The sequence below is a fragment of the Hippopotamus amphibius genome, chromosome 13, assembly GCF_030028045.1.
Source record: "Hippopotamus amphibius kiboko isolate mHipAmp2 chromosome 13, mHipAmp2.hap2, whole genome shotgun sequence".
Lineage (NCBI taxonomy): Eukaryota > Metazoa > Chordata > Mammalia > Artiodactyla > Hippopotamidae > Hippopotamus > Hippopotamus amphibius.
The window spans coordinates 61066877-61088255 of NC_080198.1; the positions used below are offsets into that span (position 1 = coordinate 61066877).

The 21379-nt window shown below is 36.3% G+C and overlaps 1 protein-coding gene and 1 long non-coding RNA gene across 11 annotated transcripts in view; one reads left to right on the forward strand and one right to left on the reverse strand.

The window, feature by feature from the left end:
* The first annotated feature begins 802 nt into the window (after nucleotides 1-802).
* On the forward strand, nucleotides 803-21165 carry LOC130834669 (uncharacterized). The gene is made up of 4 exons (XR_009048731.1): nucleotides 803-891; nucleotides 16649-19837; nucleotides 20054-20224; nucleotides 20913-21165. It is a non-coding gene; the product is annotated as an uncharacterized LOC130834669 (long non-coding RNA).
* The window catches only part of LARP1B (La ribonucleoprotein 1B), a 124958-nt gene continuing 115091 nt past the window's right edge, over nucleotides 11513-21379 (reverse strand). For 7 of the 10 annotated variants that reach the window (XM_057705141.1, XM_057705140.1, XM_057705135.1 and 4 more), the window contains exons 17-19: nucleotides 15893-16002; nucleotides 14630-14757; nucleotides 11523-13437 (exon numbers count right to left, since the gene is read on the reverse strand). In XM_057705141.1, coding sequence (XP_057561124.1) covers nucleotides 13192-13437; nucleotides 14630-14757; nucleotides 15893-16002 — 484 coding nt within the window. In that variant the 3' untranslated portion in view covers nucleotides 11523-13191. Of the gene's footprint in view, nucleotides 13438-14629; nucleotides 14758-15892; nucleotides 16003-21379 lie in introns of those variants that run through there. The other 3 variants (XM_057705137.1, XM_057705136.1, XM_057705139.1) reach the window with 2 other exon arrangements.

The window sequence follows — 21379 nt, forward strand, 5'->3', positions numbered from 1 at the left end:
AGACTGTGAAGGGGAGCAGATTTTGCCACGCCAAAATATGCCTCTTCGGCATATTTTAAGTTGGTTATTATTTTAAAACAGCAGACATGAGAGAAGCTCTAAAAACTGAGTAGAAAAAGTTAGCCTTTTGTAAGAAACATTTACATTTATAATGAAAATTTATATTTGTAGGGGTGTCTCCCTCTCTATAACTGGAAGAGGAGGAAGACCAACTCTTTAGGAACTCATCAGAGGTGAAGGCAAGGACTTAAATCTGCCTAACGACCTTACCCTTGTTTACTGTGCTCTTCCTGATAACCTTCCATTACTGATCCTCCACACCCAACATCTTATTTTGTCTTTAGTTGAAGATGGTATTTAGGGTGAGGGCTTCTGACGTTTTGGTGAGTTATTCAGTTTTCCTGGGCGTCCCCCATGAATATGTGTATACACGGAGGTATACATGTTATTACATTTTTGTTTGTTTTTCTCCTGTTAATCTGTTTGATATTAATTTATTAGAATACGCAAAGAACCTAGAAGAGAAGGGAAAATTTTTTCCATCCTTACAACTGCTTTAGTCCATTTATTTCATACAGGCAAGTATGAGGACACTGTGAGAAAAGTGGAAGCTTGTGGGAGATAAAACTCATAGGTGTCTGGGAAAAACGCTTATTCTATCTCCTGAACCTGAAAGGAAATATACTATTGCTTACTCATTTATGAGATTGTCTTTGGCTGTTGAAATAGCAAGGGCTAGTCACAACAGGCCTTTTTAAAAAGACAAAACAAGTGAAAACAACAAAAGCCCTCCCCATTAGCTGTTGGTTTCACTTATAAGCAATTGCCAGGACTCTGGCAGCAAGTCGTTTTGGGGCCCTCTTGACAAGATTCACACGCGATCCACAGAAGGTAGGGAGAAATCTCATCTTTGCATGTTAATTAAGAAAGACAGATGGCCCTGTGATTATTCAACCATATGTAGGTCAAGACTAAATGAATTAATAAGCAACTTAATTCTCAGCCGCCTCCAAGAGCTTACGGGGCATCTATGAACAAACAATTACCATAGTATCCTGGGAAACAGGAGATGGGAGCGGGGAGAGAGATTAAATTTCCCTCATTGCACACTAAGTTCCACAGCCTGGGAAGGGACATCTCAGTCCCTCCACCACACATCATCTTCTATATTGTATCTGGGATGTTAAAATGAGTCATAAGTTATAAATCTTAGTTTCCCAAGTATAAACCATATAATTGTAGTCCATAGGGTCTCTCTTTTTTTTTTCCTTTAAGTTAATCTTTTCTTAATTGACCACTTTAGGACTGCAAACCACAGGTACTAGAGCCTAGAGAAATGGAAGAAATGGAATGTAACAAGACAGGAAACACGTGCTGAGGGCCAAAGCAGGGGTCAGAGGACAAGTTCTGAAAGGGCTCCGAGGAGCAAGGGCGGTGGGAGGCAGAGGCTGATCTGGTTCTGCAAAGGCAAATGGGCACCAACGGGGTGGGGGTGTGGCGGGCCAGGAAAACTGTGTGCAAAAGGCAGGAAGCTGTGCAAAGCATGCCAGAGACGGTGACCAAACCAGTATGACAAGATGATGCAGGGAAACTAGGAGAGATCAGTTGGTACAGGTGTTAGCAGCAAATAGAGCCCTGGATGCCAGCAATGCTCAGTGTTTATAGGAGAAACCAGTCTTTCCTCTTCACAGCATTCCTGCCAGACTCCCCAGAATAGAAACTAAAAACTCTCCAGGAGGGACTTCCCTGGTAGCACAGTGGTTAAGAATCTGCCTGCCACTGCAGTGGACACGGGTTTGATCCCTGGTCCAGGAAGATCCCACATGCCATGGAGCAGCTAAGCCTGTGTGCCACAACTACGGAGTGTGTGCTCGCTCTAAAGCTCCAGAGCCACAACTACTGAAGCCTGTGCGCCATAGAGCCCACGTGCCACAATGACTGAGCCTACATGCTCGAGGGCCCATGTGCTGCAACTAATGAAGCAGGTGTGCTCTAGAGCCTGTGCTTTGCAACAAGAGAAGCCACCATATAAAAACCCTCCAGGAGTTTATACTGGGAAAAATTTCTTCTGTCCTTCTTTCAGCTCTCACTCTTCCTGTGCCCGTGACTGGTGAGACTGGCAAAGGGACTGAGCTGCCCTCCTCAGCTCCTTTCTCCCTTCCCTGTAGAACTGACCAGTCTTCCCTCTTCATCTCCTCTTCCTCTTCTTCTAAATGGTGAGCCTCTTACCTCTGAGAAGAAGCCTGCATTTGTCCAGTTGTCTCTGGATGGGCAAGTTTAATTTTCTGAGCAAAGGGGTGAGTATTAAACCCAGTTGTCAAATCCTGCATTAGTGGCAAGTAACAGATATTTTGCTCCCCTTCGCTCTGACTCCTGGGTATATCTGAGTTGGTTTAGAGCACTGAAGGGGAAAAAAAGGAACATAATTTATTATCTCCTGTTTAAAATCCCAACATCCAAAAATCTGGAAGAGATATACATTCGCTACACTGTTTGCCTTACAGCAAAACCAAAAGTACATGTTAAGATGAGTCATAATAACAAATCTTCCTTTCTTAGCCTTGTGAAGCTAAGGAACTTAAAAAAAAACACTATCTTTTAAAAAAAGTGTACATATAGGGAATTCCCTGGCAGTGCAGTGATGAGGACTCTGTGTTTTCATTGGCAAGGGCCTGGGTTCAATTCCTGTTGGGGGAACTAAGATCCTACAGGCCATGTGGTACAGCTAAAAATAAAGGGAAAAAATGTACATATAACAAACAGCTCATACAGCTCAATATTAAAAAAAAAACCCAGAAACCAACCAACCAAACAAAAACAACCCAATCAAAAACTAGGCAGATGACCTAAATAGACATTTTTCCAAAGAAGACATACAGATGGCCAAAAGGCACATGAAAAGATGCTCAACATTGCTAATTATTAGAGAAATGTAAATCAAAACTACAATGAGGTATCACCTCACACCCAGTCAGAATGGCCATCATCAAAAAGTCTACAAATAATAAACATTAGAGAGGGTGTAGAGAAAAAGGAAACTTCCTAAACTGTTTGTAGGAATATAAATTGGTGCAAGCCATTAAGGAGAAAAAGTATGGATGTTCTTTAAAAAACTAAAAATAGAGCTACCATCTGATCCTGCAATCCCATTCCTGGGCATATATCCAGAGAAAACCATAATTTGAAAAGATACAGGTACCACAATGTTCATAACAGAGTATTTATAGCCAAGACATGGAAGCAACCTAAATGTCCATCAACAGGTAACTGGATAAAGAAGATATGGTACATATATACAATGGAATAGTACTCAGTCATAAAGAAGAATGAAATAATGCCATTTGCAGCAACATGGATGGACCTAGAGAGATTATCATACTAAGTGAAGTAAGCCAGACAGGAAAAGACAAATATCATATGGTATCACTTTTATGTGGAATCGAAAAGAAAAAAAAGACACAAATGAATTTATTTCCAAAACAGAAAGGAACCAGAAGACATACAAAACAAACTTACGGTTAACAAATGGGAAAGGAGGGTGGGGGAGGGATAAATTAGGAGGCTGGGATTCACATGTATATACTACTATGTATAAAATAGATAACCAACAAGGGCCAACGGTATAGCACAGGGAACTATACTCAATATTATGCAATAACCTATAAGGGAAAAGAATCTGAAAAAGAATATATATATATATAACTGAATTGCTGGACTTCCCTGTTGGCGCAGTGGTTAAGAATCCGCCTGCCAATGCAGGGGACATGGGTTCCAGCCCTGGTCCAGGAAGATCCCACATGCTGCAGAGCAACTAAGCTTGCGCACCACTACTACTGAGCTGAGTGCCACAACTACTGAAGCCCACATGCCTAGAGCTTGTGTTCTGCAACAAGAGAAACCACGGCAATGAGAAGCCCGTGCACCACAAAGAAGAGTAGCCCCTGCTCGCCACAGCTAGAGAAAGCCTGCACACAACAATGAAAATCCAACACAGCCAAAAATAATAATAATAAAGTAAATAATTTTTTAAAAAGAACACATATTTTTAAAAAAACTGAATTGCTGTGCTGTACACCTGAAACATACATGATATTGTAAATCAACTATACTTCAATAAAAAAAATTTTTTTATGTACATATAGCACAACATTCAAAAGAAATAGGGTACAAAGTCTCCCTCCCACCTAACCCTCCAGTTACCCTATTCACTTCCCCATAGGCAACCATTATCATCACGTTCTTATTTATCCTTATAGGGCTATTCTATTTGTATACAAGCAGATATATGTATTTTTTTTAACCAAAAGGTGGAATTTAACACACAATGCTGTATGCCTTGCTTTTTTCATTTAACAAGTATCTTGGAGATTATTCCTTATCTTATTAATCCTTAAAGAATATCCCATTATTCCTTATCAACTGTTGAGTTGTCATACTTCATGTAATCCCATTATATGGCCATACTGTAACAATGATTCAGTCTCCTACTGATGGATATTCAAGTTGTTTCTAATCTTATGCTATTAAAATAATGCTTTCATGATTATACTAGTATGCACATCTTTGCACATGTATGCAAAGATTGTATCTGTAGGATAAACTCCTGGAAATGGAATTGCTAGGTCAAATGATAAATGTGCTTAAAATTTTAAAAGCTATTGCTAAATTTTCAATCATAGAGCTTTTGTACCAATTTATACTCCCACCAACATTGGCTAACATTTTTCAAAATATGGTTCTCCGGTGACTTTCTCTGATCCTTTCCCTAAATGCAAGAACTCTAGTGATTAAGTCCAAATTTTAATAGGAAGGTTAGCTGACACCAGGTACTGCATTTGCTGTTCCCAGGCATGAACTTTGCAATTCCACAGCCTTCCCCAGCTTCTGTTCCAGCTATGGCCACTAGCATTCATCTGCTGAGTCAACAGCTACACACTGTAAGTGGAGGTATTAGGTAAAGAAATTGCCATACTTAATGTCTTGAATTCCCTCAGAGATTTAAAAGATTTATAAAAGAAACAAACACAGGTGGCAGTTGACCTAGTTAGCTCTCTGGCATCACTTAGGAGCTACTTAAAATAGAAGTCACGTGGAACACAAGGAAGGAGATTCATAAAGCACATGCTATTTATGGTACATATAAAATAATTATACCAACTTAGAAACAATTTTTTGAGTAACTTTAAAACGTAAGAGCTATTTTAACTGCATGGTAGATTAGAACCAACAATGTAAGTAAAAGCAAATTTATGCTTCCTTCTCATTTTTCTTGTACAAAGAGCCTTGCCATCTTCCTTAGTACCCTTCAAATAAGGTCCCTTCCAGTGCCATTTTGCCATGTAACAGAGCTTCTTCCTTTGGTTCACGCTCTAAAATTATCCCTTCTCTCCCAAATAAAAGTCTTTCCCCTCTGTATCTAATTTTTAAATTCACTGATAAATTAATTTTCACCTGAGTGGCTAATATATATAACTACATATATATGTAATATGTAATTGTAAATTGTATATAATATGTAAATATATATATTCTTTCTCAGATTATTTTCCATTATAGGTTATTACATGATATTGAATATAGTTCCCTGTGCTATAAAGTAGGTCCTTGTTTATTTTATGTATAGTAGTGTGTATACGTTAATCCCAAACTCCTAATTTATCCCTCCTTCCCCATTAAAATTCTTAATAGCAAGATCAGGTTACTGCCAGAGAGTGAGTAATTTACATGTATTTTCATTTAAAGATTAGAGAATAAGGGAAAATGGGTTAACCTAACTTGTCCAGTGATCCGGCAGAATCAAAATTTGGATGCAGAGCTACTTAAGTCCAAAGTCTGCACTTTCCCCCCTCCCATCAGCCTTCAGACATTTTTCCTTGAAAACCTCCTAAAATAATTTTCATAAACTTACGTATCCCTCACAAATTTTAAGCTGACGTTTAAAACTTTTCATTTTAATAGTTGCAAAGGTCACAACTTCCAGCATATTATAAATACTGATTTATAAAGTTATAAATATCATTTTTTAAGTAAAGTCAACAAAACTCAAACACAACATTTAAATCCATTCCTTAAAATCTATGAGGAAGCTCTTCTTTAACATTTAGAAAACTTACACCTTTCTCTTTTCTCCTTGAACTTGTATTTCCATTCCATTTTCTCCAGATTTTTATCCAATTACAATTTAATATTTGAATGTCTTATTGAACATCAGATATATATCTACAACAAAAATAAGTACATAATTAAAGTTTTTATTCTTCTGACCATAAGTGGCTCTAAGTGATAAATTTTTTTTTCTTCTGGATTGGAGTCATTATTACAAATATTAATACTCAGTGATCGAGACAACATATACACCCATTTTGGTAATTATTATACATAGGTATTAAACTCTTCATTATCAGTTAAGATAATACTGACTACTGTAACTCCAAGTTCTTGATAATTTAGAGTCCCAAAAGGGACTAGGTGGTGATTCAGGGACACAGGCTCCTCCATCTTGGGGCTCTGCTGTCTTCAACATGTGACTTCCACACAGTCAAAGGAGGAAAGGATGAGCACGGAGATGGCACAGGGGCATCCCTTACCACCACTGCCTTCCAGTATCCAGAACCAGTATACTGGCAAGCATGAAACAGCAGGAGGATGAGCATGCAGTCTAGCCATGTGACCGGGGGAGGAGAAATGGACTGGATAAACAGCTCAACAATCTTCACCACAAGTTTTATGGTAAATGCTTATTTTGAGAAGAATCATGATCCAACTTTTTAGAGAAACCTAATGAGAGAGGTTTTCATCTGCTAAAAACAAATCTATCTGGCAGCTATTTTTAAAATAACGTACCTTGGGAATTCCCTAGCAGTCCAGTGATTAGGACTCTGCTTTCACTGCCAGGGCCCAAGTTCAATCCTTGGCCAGGCAACTAAGATCCTACAAATTGCACTGCGTGCCCCGCACCGCACCCCTGCCCCAAGGATCTTATAAATAGGAAGTAGAAAATTTTAAACATTTTATCCTAACCCTCTCATTGAATAATGCATGGAACACCAACCAAAAACACACACAAAACAGAGAAATATTTTTAAAATACCTTAACAGAAGTATTTATAAAGCAGAGAAATTCAATGTCTTATGAGTTTATGAGAGCTCAATGAATCATTAAAGGTTTCACCATTGTGTGGTCCCTGATGGCTTTCACATCTAGAGTAATATTTGGGATGGGTAAGGGCAATGGCTTTCTTTTATAATGTGGGAAAAAGACTATTAGGAACTCAAGTATATTATTGGATAAATCAATTTTAGGAAAGAATACTTATGGAAGTTGAGAATCTGGAAATTGATTCCTTTAAAATGACCTATGCCTATGTAAACTCCTCTGAAAGGACTTCTGTATCCTGGGCATACCCCCAACTTGAGGACCACTACATTACACCAGAGTTCCTTGACAAGCCAAAGGAGTTTCTAAAAGTTTGTTTTTAACAGAGTTGTGAGATATTTTGATTCCTCCCTTGGTTCTTAACACTGTATTCTCTGGTTCATGCAAAAGAAAGTGGCAATGAGTGGCAGTAGGGAAGTCACTGGAGTGTCACGGAACCTGGGAGAGGCCATGGGTCATGGAAAGGCAGATTCCCATATCCCGCTCAGGAACTGGATATTTATGATGAGGCAAAAGTGATAGATTGTAGTGATGTTGGGAAAACATAACGAGCAAAATTGTTAACTGAATAAAAAAGATGAAAGAACTAAAAGTGCGACGTTACCATAATCAGATTCATGATTGGGTGACTGCTTCATGAAACTCAAACCCTTGTCAGTCATTCAGAGTCAGTAAGAAACAGCAGCATCTAAGCACCCTACTTCTTCTCATGTGGAAGTGAGAAGGGCAGGAAAGTGTTTATAACGTTATCACCCTAGGACAAGGAAACAATTACAAGGAATCTGACTTTTCTCTACTAATTTAAATGTTTTAAGTAGGTTAATTTCACATGAAGATTTAAAATTATTTTCATAGCCTTTTGGAGAAAATATCTTCACATACCTGAAGATAGCAACTGGTCCAGTTCTTAGTCCTAATAATAGCTAATGTTTACTGAGTACCTATTTCACATCAGATACTTGTGTTAAATGCTTTACATTTAATCTTTGTAACACTATGAGGTAACTTCAATTTTGTAGATGAAGGAGTGTAATTTAGTGAAGGGGGCTAGGATTCAATTCCTGTTTCTGACAAATAAGCTAAGATATTTCTAGAGCAGTGGTTATTAAATTTACTTGGGATCATAAATTCTGGTAGAAATCTGATAAAAGCTATGAATTATCTCCCCAAAAGAACTTGTAAGTATGTAAAATTCTATATATTAAATTTTGGGGTCTCACAGACCCACAGACCCTCCCTCTCAAAGCCCTTCTATTGACTCATTAAAGGTCTCAAAAAAAAAAAAAAAGTCAGTCTCACCTTAGATTATACTCAAGGGCATTCAACTAGAAACTAGAAAATTTTAACATTAAAAACATTACAGTACTATGATTATGTTCATACTGTAATAAAGGTCTAACATACCTTAAAATACCCTGAGAAAGGTATTCAGTTTTGTAGACTTGAAATACTACCTGGAAGAAACAAAGTCAAAACAACAAACAGCATTCTGCTTTTGAATCGGAAGCAAATTTGTATAGTATAATGGTAGAAACCATTCTATTAACCAAATCATGTCTTTAATTGGCTAAGTCAAAAACAGGCTCGTTGTAAAAGATTCAGAAAATTGGTAAAAAACTAGAAAGCCAGAGGTGCTTCCTGTTAATTAACACATGTGGCATATTTCCTTCAAGCTTTTTAAAGACTAGAACATCCAGAACATCGTTATTTCTGAATAGTATAGTATCTAGTATTTTCAGTTGACAATAATAACTGTAATGTAATGTAAAATTTCTAATTGTATTCTGAATAAAATGTTTAGTTTTTATTTTACTGTACCTAATTCCAAGACAATATCTAAACACGAGTCATATTGTCACTAATCATGATTTTCCCTCCAAAGAGGATTTACCATATAGCACTTAATGTATTTACATATTTAAGTATTCCACTAGACCATTCATTACTGCAGAAGATGCCCAAGATAAAATAACTTTTGCAGTCCTAACCACAAGAATCTAATCTTGATTTTATGATAGTTAAGAATCATAGAATTTTGAGTTTTAGAGTCAGTGTTTATATGTTCCAATATTTCAAGTGATTAAACAAAAGTCTGGTTAAGATCAACAGCTTGAAGTCTGGAGCCAGACTACTTGAGTACAAATTCTTGTTCTGCCATTCAACTGTGTGATAACATTTTATTCTAGTCATAAGAGCACCATCTATTTTTTTTTTTAATTTTTAGAAATTATTAATTTACTTATTTATTTTTGGCTGCATTGGATCTTCGTTGCTGCACGCAGTCTTTCTCTAGTTGCAGTGAGTGGGGACTACTATTTGTTGTGCTTGTGAGGGCTTCTCAATGCAGTGGCTTCTCTTGTTGTCTCCAAGTGTGCGGGCTTCAGTACTTGTGGCACACCGGCTCTAGAGAGCAGGCTCAGTAGTTGTGGCATACGGGCTTAGCTGCTCTGTGGCATGTGGGATCTTCCCAGACCAGGGATCAAGCCTGTGTCCCCTGCATCGGCAGGCGGATTCTTAACCACTGCACCACCAGGGAAGTCTGAGTACCATCTAGTTTTAAGTTTCCCATATTTCAAGCAGGATTTAACTACACTGCTAAAAGCTAGACAAACAGATGCATCTCACAATTTTCCTGCCTTATTTACAGCTCAAGAGGTAATCACAAATAATGCTAATGAAGTACTTCAAATTTTTAAGTGAAATGACAAAAAAGAAAACCCAAGGCAACAGCATTTTTATATTTAACCATATATAAAACAATGCTGTTACTGTTTATTTACTAATAACTAAGCAGAGTTTGGCATTGCTATAACAAGGTAATCACGAGTTGTTGAGAACATGTGACCATTAGGAATGCAAGAGTAACTGATGTAATTACATATCACCACAAGATGGAGTGAGAGTTTTCACACACACACACACACACACACACACACACACACGCACGCGCGCGCGCACACAGTCTCTCAAAAGACTTACGGATCTGGCTTATTCCATTCTGCCATCTAGTGGCGATATAATTAGGTATTACTCTCTTGGATAGGTCTCCTATGCGATAAAATAAAAATAAGCAGTTTCATGAGAGCTAAGAAATTAGCTGAAAGATAAAATTAAGCACAGAAAGGAAAGAGGTAATATCATTTAGTATAATAACAAGGAGAAGCATGAGAGAATGTCAGAGTGAAATCCCAAACTGGCAAAACAAGTTTAAAAAATAAAATCTATTTAAAAACTAAAATATCTCTTTTAAAACATAACTTTCTTCTTTAATTCCTTTTAGTATAAAGATCTCCAAAGATGGATTCAACTATCCCTTTAAAAGGACAAGTAGTTTAGATTTAAACATTTTAATAGTCTTTTTTTATTTAATAAAATTGAAAACTACAAAATCACAAGGAAGGAAGTTCTCTAGGAACTTACATAAATTTGGGGTAGGACTATTTAGATTTATAGTCAATAATGTTTTTATTTTCATTGAATAACAATGCTTTTATTTGCTTAATTTTCACATTTGGAATTTAAGGGGTATAATTCTTAAAATTTTTACCAAAAAAATGTACATACCATGTCAAACATACACAAACAAAATTAGAAAGCAAGGGGTTAATAGTCTTGATAAATAAAAAAAGCTCTATAAATCAATCAGAAAACAAAAATCACTCCAAAAGGAAAACATAAAAGATATGACCAACCCATCTACAAATAATACGCAGTTAATAAATAATAAAAATTATCACTCATTAGTAACCTGATTAAAATGATGATCTTAATAACATTAAAATAATATTTTTTGCTTCTCAATCTATCAAAGAAAGATTTATAATAACCAGTGTTTGTGAAAAGCAAATGCTATTGGTAAAAGTGTAAACTGTGCAACCATTCTAGAGTACATTGAATGGGAATACATTTTTACTTAGAATTTCAACTTCTAGGAATTTATGCCAGGCAATAATTCCAAGTTTATACACAAAGATTTATCTTGAGGGACACTGTTAATTAAACTGTTGTTTGTAACAGCCCAAACCTGGCCACATGCAAAAGTTCAACACAGGCAATTTAGCTGAATAAACGATGGCACCTCCATAAGCTACCATACTATGTAACTTGTAAAAGTCATGGTGTAGAAATATTAATGACATCAGAAAATGCTCACCTCTACATGAAAAGCAGGTTATAATGCTATCTGTATAGCATGATACCGATTTCGCTTTTTTCTTTTTCAAAAAAGTACTTTTCTTTTTTGTGCTTTTCTAAATTTGTTTTTATAATCAAATAATATGATAAAATTACTAATTTATCACACATCACAAAACTCCTGATTACTATATTTTCAAATAAAATATACAATTTTTTAAACAAATTTACACTTGCATATTTAGGTGAGTGGAAGTAATCTTAGGTTAAATACAGGTTTCAGATGTACGTGTTCAACAGAAAAAGAATCCTGAGAGAGATTTGTAGATAATTTTAGATAATTTCAAGAGACCACTTAAAGCTAATAAGCATGGTTTAGAAATTCCTCACTGAAAAGCCATAACTACATATGCGCTTAAGAAAACATTTTAAAATTTATTATTCTAAATTGTTTTGCATTCTCTTTCCAAGATCTAGGTATATTTTCTGAATATTCAAATTTGACTGTTTCTTAAAATTAAAATATCAAAATGACCTCCCAAATATTAAATATTTTAAAACTGCAGATTATCATTTATTCATGGAAATAACCTAATGAAAAACTCTTATTTACTAAAGAATAGTCCATTTATCCAAAGAAGATATGTATTTCAACACTGTCACATTCTATAAGACCAAGACATCAAAAAGAAAATAATACATTAATTTAGTGTATTAAACTAGCTGTTTCTGGCTAATACAAGAAAATATATAAGCTAAATAAAAATGGATGTTTACGTTTAATACTGAAACTTCATTCACAAAATACAATAGTCTTCTACTAGCAGAATTTGAAAGTTACAGCTTTTCAACTATATTCTAAACAAAAATAATTAAAAATCACTTCAAATAATTTAGAATAAGTGCTTTATTTTAATTCCCACAAAAACTGAAACTATCATTTACATCAGTTGTAACAGCAATAAAAATTAGAAGTTAATTTGTTTCTTGAAAACACTTATAAGCATAAAACAAAAGACAAAGGTACTCTTTTTAAACTGAAGATAATCTGACTACTTGTGACATACATACCTGCAGATGTACAAACAGCAAATGCATTCAAAACAGTGCAAGATTTAATTAATTTAGGATAGTATTCCAACCAGTCCCAACTCAGTTTTCAATTACTTGTGCAGGTTTATATAGTCACAAAAAGTAAATCTCTTCTAATATGTAACTGGCTGATGCCAATTCAGAACAATCCTTACCAACACAATAACTATGGAAATCATGAGGTATGACTAGAAGGGAAAGAAGCAAAACCCAACATCCAAAGTGCATACACTTCAATATAACTGCAATATGTTTTCTACTTTCGAAAAAAAAAAAGTTTCCTCTAAACTATACATCTAAAAGAAAAGCAAATGTATCACTTCACATTCTTCTTCTGAATTTAAAAAATATTTATGTAATCTTCCTTTGTTTCTGATAAGTTCAAATATGAATCGATAGCGGGGTAAATGGATTCTTTAAGAAAGCTCTATAGAAGAGATGAATACAACATATTGTATCTTCTTTAAGAAGTATGAGCTGAAATGTTAGGCATTCCTTGTGTTGTTTTCGTATATATTTAAGGAATGCTGTTCTTGTAAACAATGGCTTTGAAAAAGAAATAAATTATTTCAAATATGTAGTTGAGACCAAAATATATTACTAGAGGATCCCTATAAAAGGTCACCAGAACTATACTTGTTCGTGAAATCAGGGAAAACATTTTTAGAATTTATCTTGTTAGAAAAAAATACTACCATTTTCCTTCCTTTTTCTTTTTTCTGATTACCACAATTAAACATCAAAAGATTTTCCCAAATAAATACTGATGTAAATGTTGATTTCAAGGGCAAGCAACTTTTGTTAAGAGTCTATTTCTCAGACAGTTCACCATTTGCTGAGACTGAGGCAGCACTGTTCTGGTGTGAATTGTCACTGGACTCCTGTGAAGTATTCCTTCTGGGAGAGTTTATTGGGATCTGAAGCTGACTGGCAGGTGTAGGCTTAGCAGCACTTGGTGATTTTGTAGAGGAAATGGATGGAAGTCTATGACGATTACTCTCCTCACCAGAAGTAGATGAATGTCTTTTTCTTCCAAATTCCTCACCAATAGGGGGCTGCAAATTATGAGAGACAATATAGTGATTATTTTACTACTTTTTCCTTCCTTCAAAATCTAAGGCCAGACTTTTCTAACAGAGGGAAACTGCTGGCACTTCAGTAGATTTTATTAGCATAACGAAAACTTAACAGCAATTTAAGGCATTAAACTTAAATTTCCTATCAGTTAATTCTTTCATTCCACACATGTTTATTAAGCTACTCCTATGTTTTAGGGCTTGAACATAGTAGGGCATAAGCATAAGGCTGGGTTCCTTGTCTCTGGGAAAATGTTTCAGAGAGGCTATTTTCCTTCTTTATGCAACTTCTGTGGATTGCAAAGCATTTATAACTCTAATCCCTTCCTCCTCCAAACTTCCACTGTATTTAAAAGCAGAGGTCTGAATTCTTAGCTTCTGTTCAGATATGGCAAAAGTCACTAGTATTATAAAGCAGGGACATCTCTGTGATAGAACTGGCTGGCACCCTAGAAACATAGCTCTTTAATTCCAGAGACCTAGGCACTTCTATTAATTCCATCCCTGGGCTATCAAATCTATTTACACAAAACTACAAGACAAATGAATTATAATACTAAGCAGAGATGAACCTAGCCTTCCTTTCACCTCTCTCTTTTCTGCTCTTTTTATTCTTCTTTCTTTATTTCTCTTTTCTTTCTCTTTTCCTTTATCTTTTTATGCTCATCCCATTCGTTTCTTTAAAATGTTTTCCTTTTCCAATTGAAACAAATTGTTTAAAGCCTATTATCCTGTCTCTACACATGCAAATAACATTCTTGCTCTAATTTTATGTGGGGAACCCTAAATCCATGTTCTATCAGCACATGTTATAAAAACTATAAAAGTACATAAAAAGTGAAAAAATTTAAAACTGCTAGTGAGAAATTAGTAACATGTCCACATAAAGTTACTAAACCCATAAAATGTTTATCATACATATCAAAATTAAAGTGAACTGAAAATTGCACCATGGTTATGTAAGATATTAACACTTAGGGACTCTGGGTAAACAATACATGCGAATTCTCTATATTATTTTTGCACCTATTTTAAAGTTTGATTCCAAAACTGGAAAGTTAAATTTTCAAAATAAAAGTTAAAAAATAAAAATTGTAAAATTAAAGTTAAGAAAGTCACTGATAGCTCAAGAGTAATAAAAAGAATACAGGAGAAAGGACTTAAAACTTACATCAACACGGAAGTCTTCCAACTTCTTAAAGCTACAGAGGTATTCCTGAAGTTTGGGATCAACAGATTGTGTCTTAGATTGAGAATATTTTAGATAAGCCCAAAACTTTTCTAATCCATACAGCTGACCTAATAACAAAGAATATACACAATAAACTATACAGAATCTTTAAAAAATGATTCATATTGAATATGATCCTACCAGCATTAAGCCATGTCTTCTATTTTTTTATAAATTTATTTATTTATTTATTTATTTATTTATCTATTTTGTTGGTTGTGTTGGGTCTTTTTTTGCTGTGCGTGGGCTTTATTCAGTTGCAGTGAGTGGGGGCTACTCTCTGTTGTGGTGCGCGGGCTCCTCATTGCCGTGGCATCTCTTGTTGCAGAGCACAGGCTCTAGGCACATGGGTTTCAGTAGTTGCAGCACATGGGCTCAATAGTTGTGGCTCACGGGCTCTAAAGTGCAGGCTCAATAGTTGTGGCGCATGGGCCTAGTTGCTCCACGGCATGTGGGATCTTCCTGGAGCAGGGATCGAACCCGTGTCCCCTGCATTGGCAGGTGGATTCCCAACCACTGCGCCACCTAGGAAGCCCAAGCCATGTCTTCTAATATATACTTTATCTAGATCTTGAGGATAAAACATTGTAATGAGTAATGGCACCTAACATTTATTGAGCATTTGCCATGTAACAGGTATTACTTAAGTGGTTTATTGTATATTAAACTGATTTGAACTCTGTACAACCCTGTAATATAGGTGTGCTTTGTGCTCATTACTGATGAGTAAACTGAGGCTAACAAGATTTTGGTGGGGTTTGGTTTTGTTTTGTTTTATATCTAACAAGATTAAGTAACTTACCCATGGCCACAGAGCTATTAAGGAGGGGAAATGGGATTCAGACTTAGGGATCTAGCCCAGAGCCTGCACTGTTACCCACTGCGCCATTCCACCTTGCCAAGCATACCTGCTCATGTTACACAGAATTTTCATGTAATATCAGTGAGTAGTCATGTGTCAAAGAAATAATGACAAAATACAAATCCATAAAGGAAACACTTGGGAGTGGTTATTTTCCAACATCTCATAGGAAAGACCTTCTTACTATATATACAGTGCTCCATCCTTCATCACAAACCATAACAGTGGCCTGAAAGTCTTAAATAGTTGCCCTAAAAAAAAAAAAAATTACAAACTCCCTATTTACTGACAGACTCAGATTTACAATCTCCAAACAGAATAAGGTTACTGTTTTGTTTTACCAGATTCGTAGTCTTTTTTGGTTTCTTCTTGGAAATCCTTAAAAATTTCTTGTCTGAATTTTTTTTCCAGTCCATAACTATAAAACCTGAACAGACATTCTAATCCATACCTGTGGGGGAAAAATAAAAGGTTTATAATAAAATTTTTGCTATGACAATGCAAATAGTCATATATAACAGCACTGATACAATCAAACATGGCACAAATAATCCCAAACAAAAATGTTCAAATGTATGTAATTTTTAGTATGCAGATTTTTAGCTGAAGTGGTAATTAGCAATCCACAGCTGGCTTTGCTATTTTTGTTGATTGAGGCATAGCATCTCATGGTCGTATACTGGGAATTTGCAAAATAAGAGGCAGCCCTTGGACAATTAGAGAATGGCTTCTTTGAACAGACAGAGGATCTCTCCCTGGTATTTCTGAAGAACTCCCTCGTACTTCAAAAGATCTAGTGACAAACTGCCAATGTTTTAGATTTTTCCCAAACCAAGGCTTATAATGGTGTGTTAGTACATGGTATTAAATACTCTTGAACATAATCTCTACTCTAGGAAGATAAAGTCCATACTCTCGGGCCATAGACCCTAGGTGTGGTTGACCCATTCAACTATAAAGAGACAAACCTAGTTAAATGTCTCCTAAGAGAGCCTTCCTGCTCATAAAGTACATGAAATAAAAGATATTTTGCCAAAAGAACTGTATCACTGCATAAATCAGACAGTAAATTTGTTTCTTCTTACAACTACCTACAGAACCTGAGACAAGTTTTGGCCAGTGGATCAAGAAACTACATGGGCTCAACCTTCAACTAATGGTGCTGAGCAGAACCCATGAGAGTGCACATGGACAAGGTCAATGGACAGCAGTAAAGAGACTATCTAGCTCATTCAACTAAAACATGTCACAATTTAAAAAATTCCTCATTTAGAATCCTTAAGCCATTCTGGGTGCCTCAGTGGAGGAGAGGCTACATTTCTTCATTCCTGGTAACATAATACTGCCCAGCCTTTATTCACAGGAAGAAGGGTGTGTGTGTGTGTGTTCAGGCACATGTCTTTTGTAGCCAGCTTAGTTACAAAATAGAGAGTGAAGAATAAACAGGTTTCTTGGCAAGATGGCAAGAGAAATGCAGGACTGCCAACCACACACTAAGCTGAGCCTTTTCCTTTGGTAGCCATAAATGACGCTATTCCTCGGGCTTATATGATTGAGGCTAAGGGGACTGAGGGCTAAAGGAACACCAGCTCAGAATGACAACCTGTCTTAACACTCCTCTTACGGGATCATATTATATTGATATCAGTGGTTCTCGACCTTGACTACACATATGAACCATTTGGGGAGCTTTTAAAAAATGCTGATGCCCAGGTTCCACCCCAAACCAATGAAATCATAATCTCTGGTGGTGAAGTCTAGATTTCTTTTTTTCTTTCTGGAAAGCAGGATTGAGAAATTTTAGGTTTTATCAAGTAAAGCACATTTCAGAGGCATGTTAGGATTCTTAGATTTTTGGTAAAGGCTAGTACTACTAATATCTGGATTTATAGTCTTATTTTTTAGCAAATTAATTCCAAAGATCAAAAATATGACATTAATAATACAATCCAAATAATACAATCCATAACTGCTAAAGTAAAGAGCAGGGGCAAATGACCAGCCTCTCAGTTGTCATTTACTCGCTGACCAATCACTGTGAGACAGCTTAGATGAGTAGAAAACATAAAGGCTGAGAACCAGAAAGAACTACATTTGAATTCTAGGCTTATAATCATATCTCTAAAAATGGAGATAATAATATCCTAACTTTCAATAATAGATAGCATTTGTAAAGCACTTAGAGCTGGCACGTTGCAGATATGTATGTATATTTCTCGCCTTTTTTCTTGAAAACATCTTACTGCTAATGTTGGTCAATAGATACATTTAGTACTGATCTTCTTCCTAATAAGAATAACCATTTATTGAGCATTTACTATGTATCAAGTAACACGTTAAGCCCTTTACATGTTGTCTTTTTTTAATCTTCACCATACCCCTAGGATATGGGTATGGGTATCTATCATAATTTCTCCCACTTTACAGATAAAGAACCTAAAGCCTACTGGGATTATAACTCGCCAAGGTCACAATAAGTTAATGAGCTGGGACTCAAATCTAGGTTTGATTCAAAAGGCTTCAGGTGCTTGACCACTGTGCTATACTTGCCAAGGAAGAGCTAATCCAGTCTAGTCATGAACACTGCAAAACAGACCAAAATTATAAAACTGTTTTTAAAAGCTATTATAAACATATACAGAATACCACAGAAAGAAAGAAGAGGAACTCCCAACCTAGACTTGGGTAGAAATGGGATCAGAAAAGTTATTAGAAAGTCCTGAGGGACAAACAGAAATTGTTTGCATAAACAGCAAAATATGCTGAGATTATAACAAATGCTTTCAAACTTTTCTAAGTCCAATAGTAAGAAAAATATTTTACCTTGTGACCAAGGCAACACAACACTCACATATACATGTGCATAATATATAAAAACAGGGCTTCCTAGGTGGCGCAGTGGTTAAGAATCCGCCTGCCAATGCAGGGGACATGAGTACGATCCCTGCTCCAGGAAGATCCCACATGCCGCGGAGCAGCTAAGCCCGTGCACCACAACTATTGAGCCTGCGCTTTAGAGCCCATGAGCCACAACTATTGAGCCCATGTGCTGCAACTACTGAAGCCCACACGCCTAGAGCCCGTGCTCTGCAACAAGAGAAGCCATGGCAATGAGGAGCCTGCGCACCACAACGAAGAGTAGCCTCCACTCACTGCAACTAAAAAGAAAGCCTGCGCACAGCAAAAAAAAAAAAAAAAAAAAAAGACCCAACACAGCCAATAAAATAAATAAATACATAAAAACACGTGTTTTGCAAATAATTCTTAAATTTGTATTTACGTATGAATTGTAAAACATGTTCAGTGCAGTCTGATAGTTTCTATTTTTTAAGTAAGTCAGAACCACTAAATTGATTTCACAACCCACTAATGGGTAGCAAAACAGTTTGAATGAGAACATCTTGATCAGCCACTATGAAGAACAATCTGGAGTTTCCTTAGAAAATGAAAATTATAATTTGAAAAGATACATGCACCCCAATGTTCACAGCAGCACTATTTACAATAACCAAGACATGGAAGCAACCTAAATGTCCATCGACAGGTGAATGGATAAAGCAGATGTGGTACACATATACAATGGAATACTACTCAGCAATAAAAAAGAATGCAATAATGCCATTTACAGCAACATGGATGGATCTAGAGACTGTCATACTAAGTGAAGTAAGCCATACGGGAAAAGACAAATATCACTATATTGCTTATGTGTGGCATCTAAAAAGATGACACAAATGAACTTATTTACAAAACAGAAACAGACTCTCAGACTTTGAAAACAAACTTATGGTTACCAAAGGGGAAAGGTGGGGGGAGGGATAAATTAGGAGGTTGGGATTAATATATACACACTACTGTATATGAAATAGATAACCAACAAGGACCTACTAGCACAGGAAACTCTACTCAACCTATATAGGAAAAGAATCTGAAAAAGAATGCATATATGTATACATATAACTGAATCACTTTGCTGTACACCTTAAACTAACACAACACTGTAAATCAACTATACCCCAATATAAAATAAGAAAAAATTTTTTAAAGGAAATGGCTAAGTTTGCCTTTTGTGCCAACTCTGGTAAAATGGCAGTAGCTACTACAGCTGTGATAAGAAAGACTGTAAATCTGAATTCAAGAACAGTATTAAACAATGCTGGGATTGATTAGAGATGTCAGTAATGGACACAGAAGAGGGAAACAGAGGTACACATGCCATTTATCTATCATTCCTGATCAAGATCAAGATTCTAGATGAAAACCAAATGGGCTTTATTTTTACACAGGTCAGTGCAAATTTTTTTTTCAGAAAAATGTATTTGCATCTCTTGCATTCCTCTTGACAATTACAATAATGGTTAACAATAGATTCTTATTTGAGCTATACAAGAGGAATCCATTTTTAGAACCTGAAGAAGGGTAAATTTAGGTAAATATTGAGAGGAAAATGATCTTTTTTCTTCTTCCATCCCATCTTCCTCCTTTTTCCCACAAATGAATAGCTTAGCTTGCACGAATCCACTTCATGTTCCTTCTCATCCTCTTGGTCTGCTCTCAACTCAGCCCGGTTAGCACAAACTTTCCCTGAACATTTCTCAAGGAAGCAAGATCTAACCTGGACAAAAAGAAGAGTTAGCAAAGCAGAGGGAGGAAGAAGAGAAGCATAAGCAGAGGTAAGGATATGTACAGATATCTAGAGGCTAGAGAGCTCGGCTCACTTGGAGAACACGTAGTTCAGTACCACTGTTGCCTAGAGGACTACAGTTGACCCTTAAACAATGTGCGGGTTAGGAGTGCCAACCTTCCCACAGTAGAAAATCTGAGTATAACTTAAAAGTTGGCCCTCTGTATACATGGTTCCTCCATATCTGCAGTTCCTCATCCACAGATTCAATCAACCATGGATTATGTAGTATTGTAGTATTCACTATTGAAAAAAATCTGCATGTAAGTGGACCCATTCAATTCAAACTGGTATTGTTGAAGGGTCAATTGTAGTAGGAAAAAGTGAGATTGAACAGGTGAGTCAGAGAGACCTTACTTTTTCTTATCTCAAGGAATCTTAACAAATGGTTTGACTCTAAGCATGTATCAGTTTGGGGATGTATATGCACATCTAAGGGAAATCTGTAATAGTAGGGGCAAGAGAGAGAAAAATCTCTTTCAAATATCATTTGGCCTTTGTACCATCCCCTAAAATGGTTCCAAACATGATACCCACAAACTTGTGTAGTCCCCTCCTACATTATACAGGGTTGGCCTGTGTGAACACTATAATAGAGGCAGAAGTGATGCCATTTTCAAGTGTAGGTTATGTAAGACACTGACACTTTCATCTTGGACATTCTCCCCTTTTCTTAGATCATTCACTCTGGGTAAAGTCACGTCGGGAAATGCCCCACGGGGAAGCCTATGTGGTGAGGTACTGAAGCCTCCTGCCAATATCCAAGTGAATGAGCATGAAGATCTTCTAGCCTGAATCAAGTCTTCAGAGACTGCAGCCCCGTTCAATACCTTGACTGCAATCCAGTGAGAGAACCGAGCCAGAACCATCCAGCTAAGCTGTTCCTGGAGTCTTGACCCTTAGAAACTATGAATTAATAAATGTTTGTTGTTTTAAGCTTCTGAGTTCTGGGGTAATTTTCTATGCAGCAGTAGAAAACTAACACAGTCCTTCCCCCAGTTATTACGTGCTATTTTCACAGTTCAAAATTAGGCTACTTCAACCCAAAATATAAATTCCAGGAGTTCAGGTAAAGGGGTGTGTGTGTGTGTGTGTGTGTGTGTGTGTGTGTGTGTGTGTGTGTGTGTGTGTGTGTGTGTGTGTG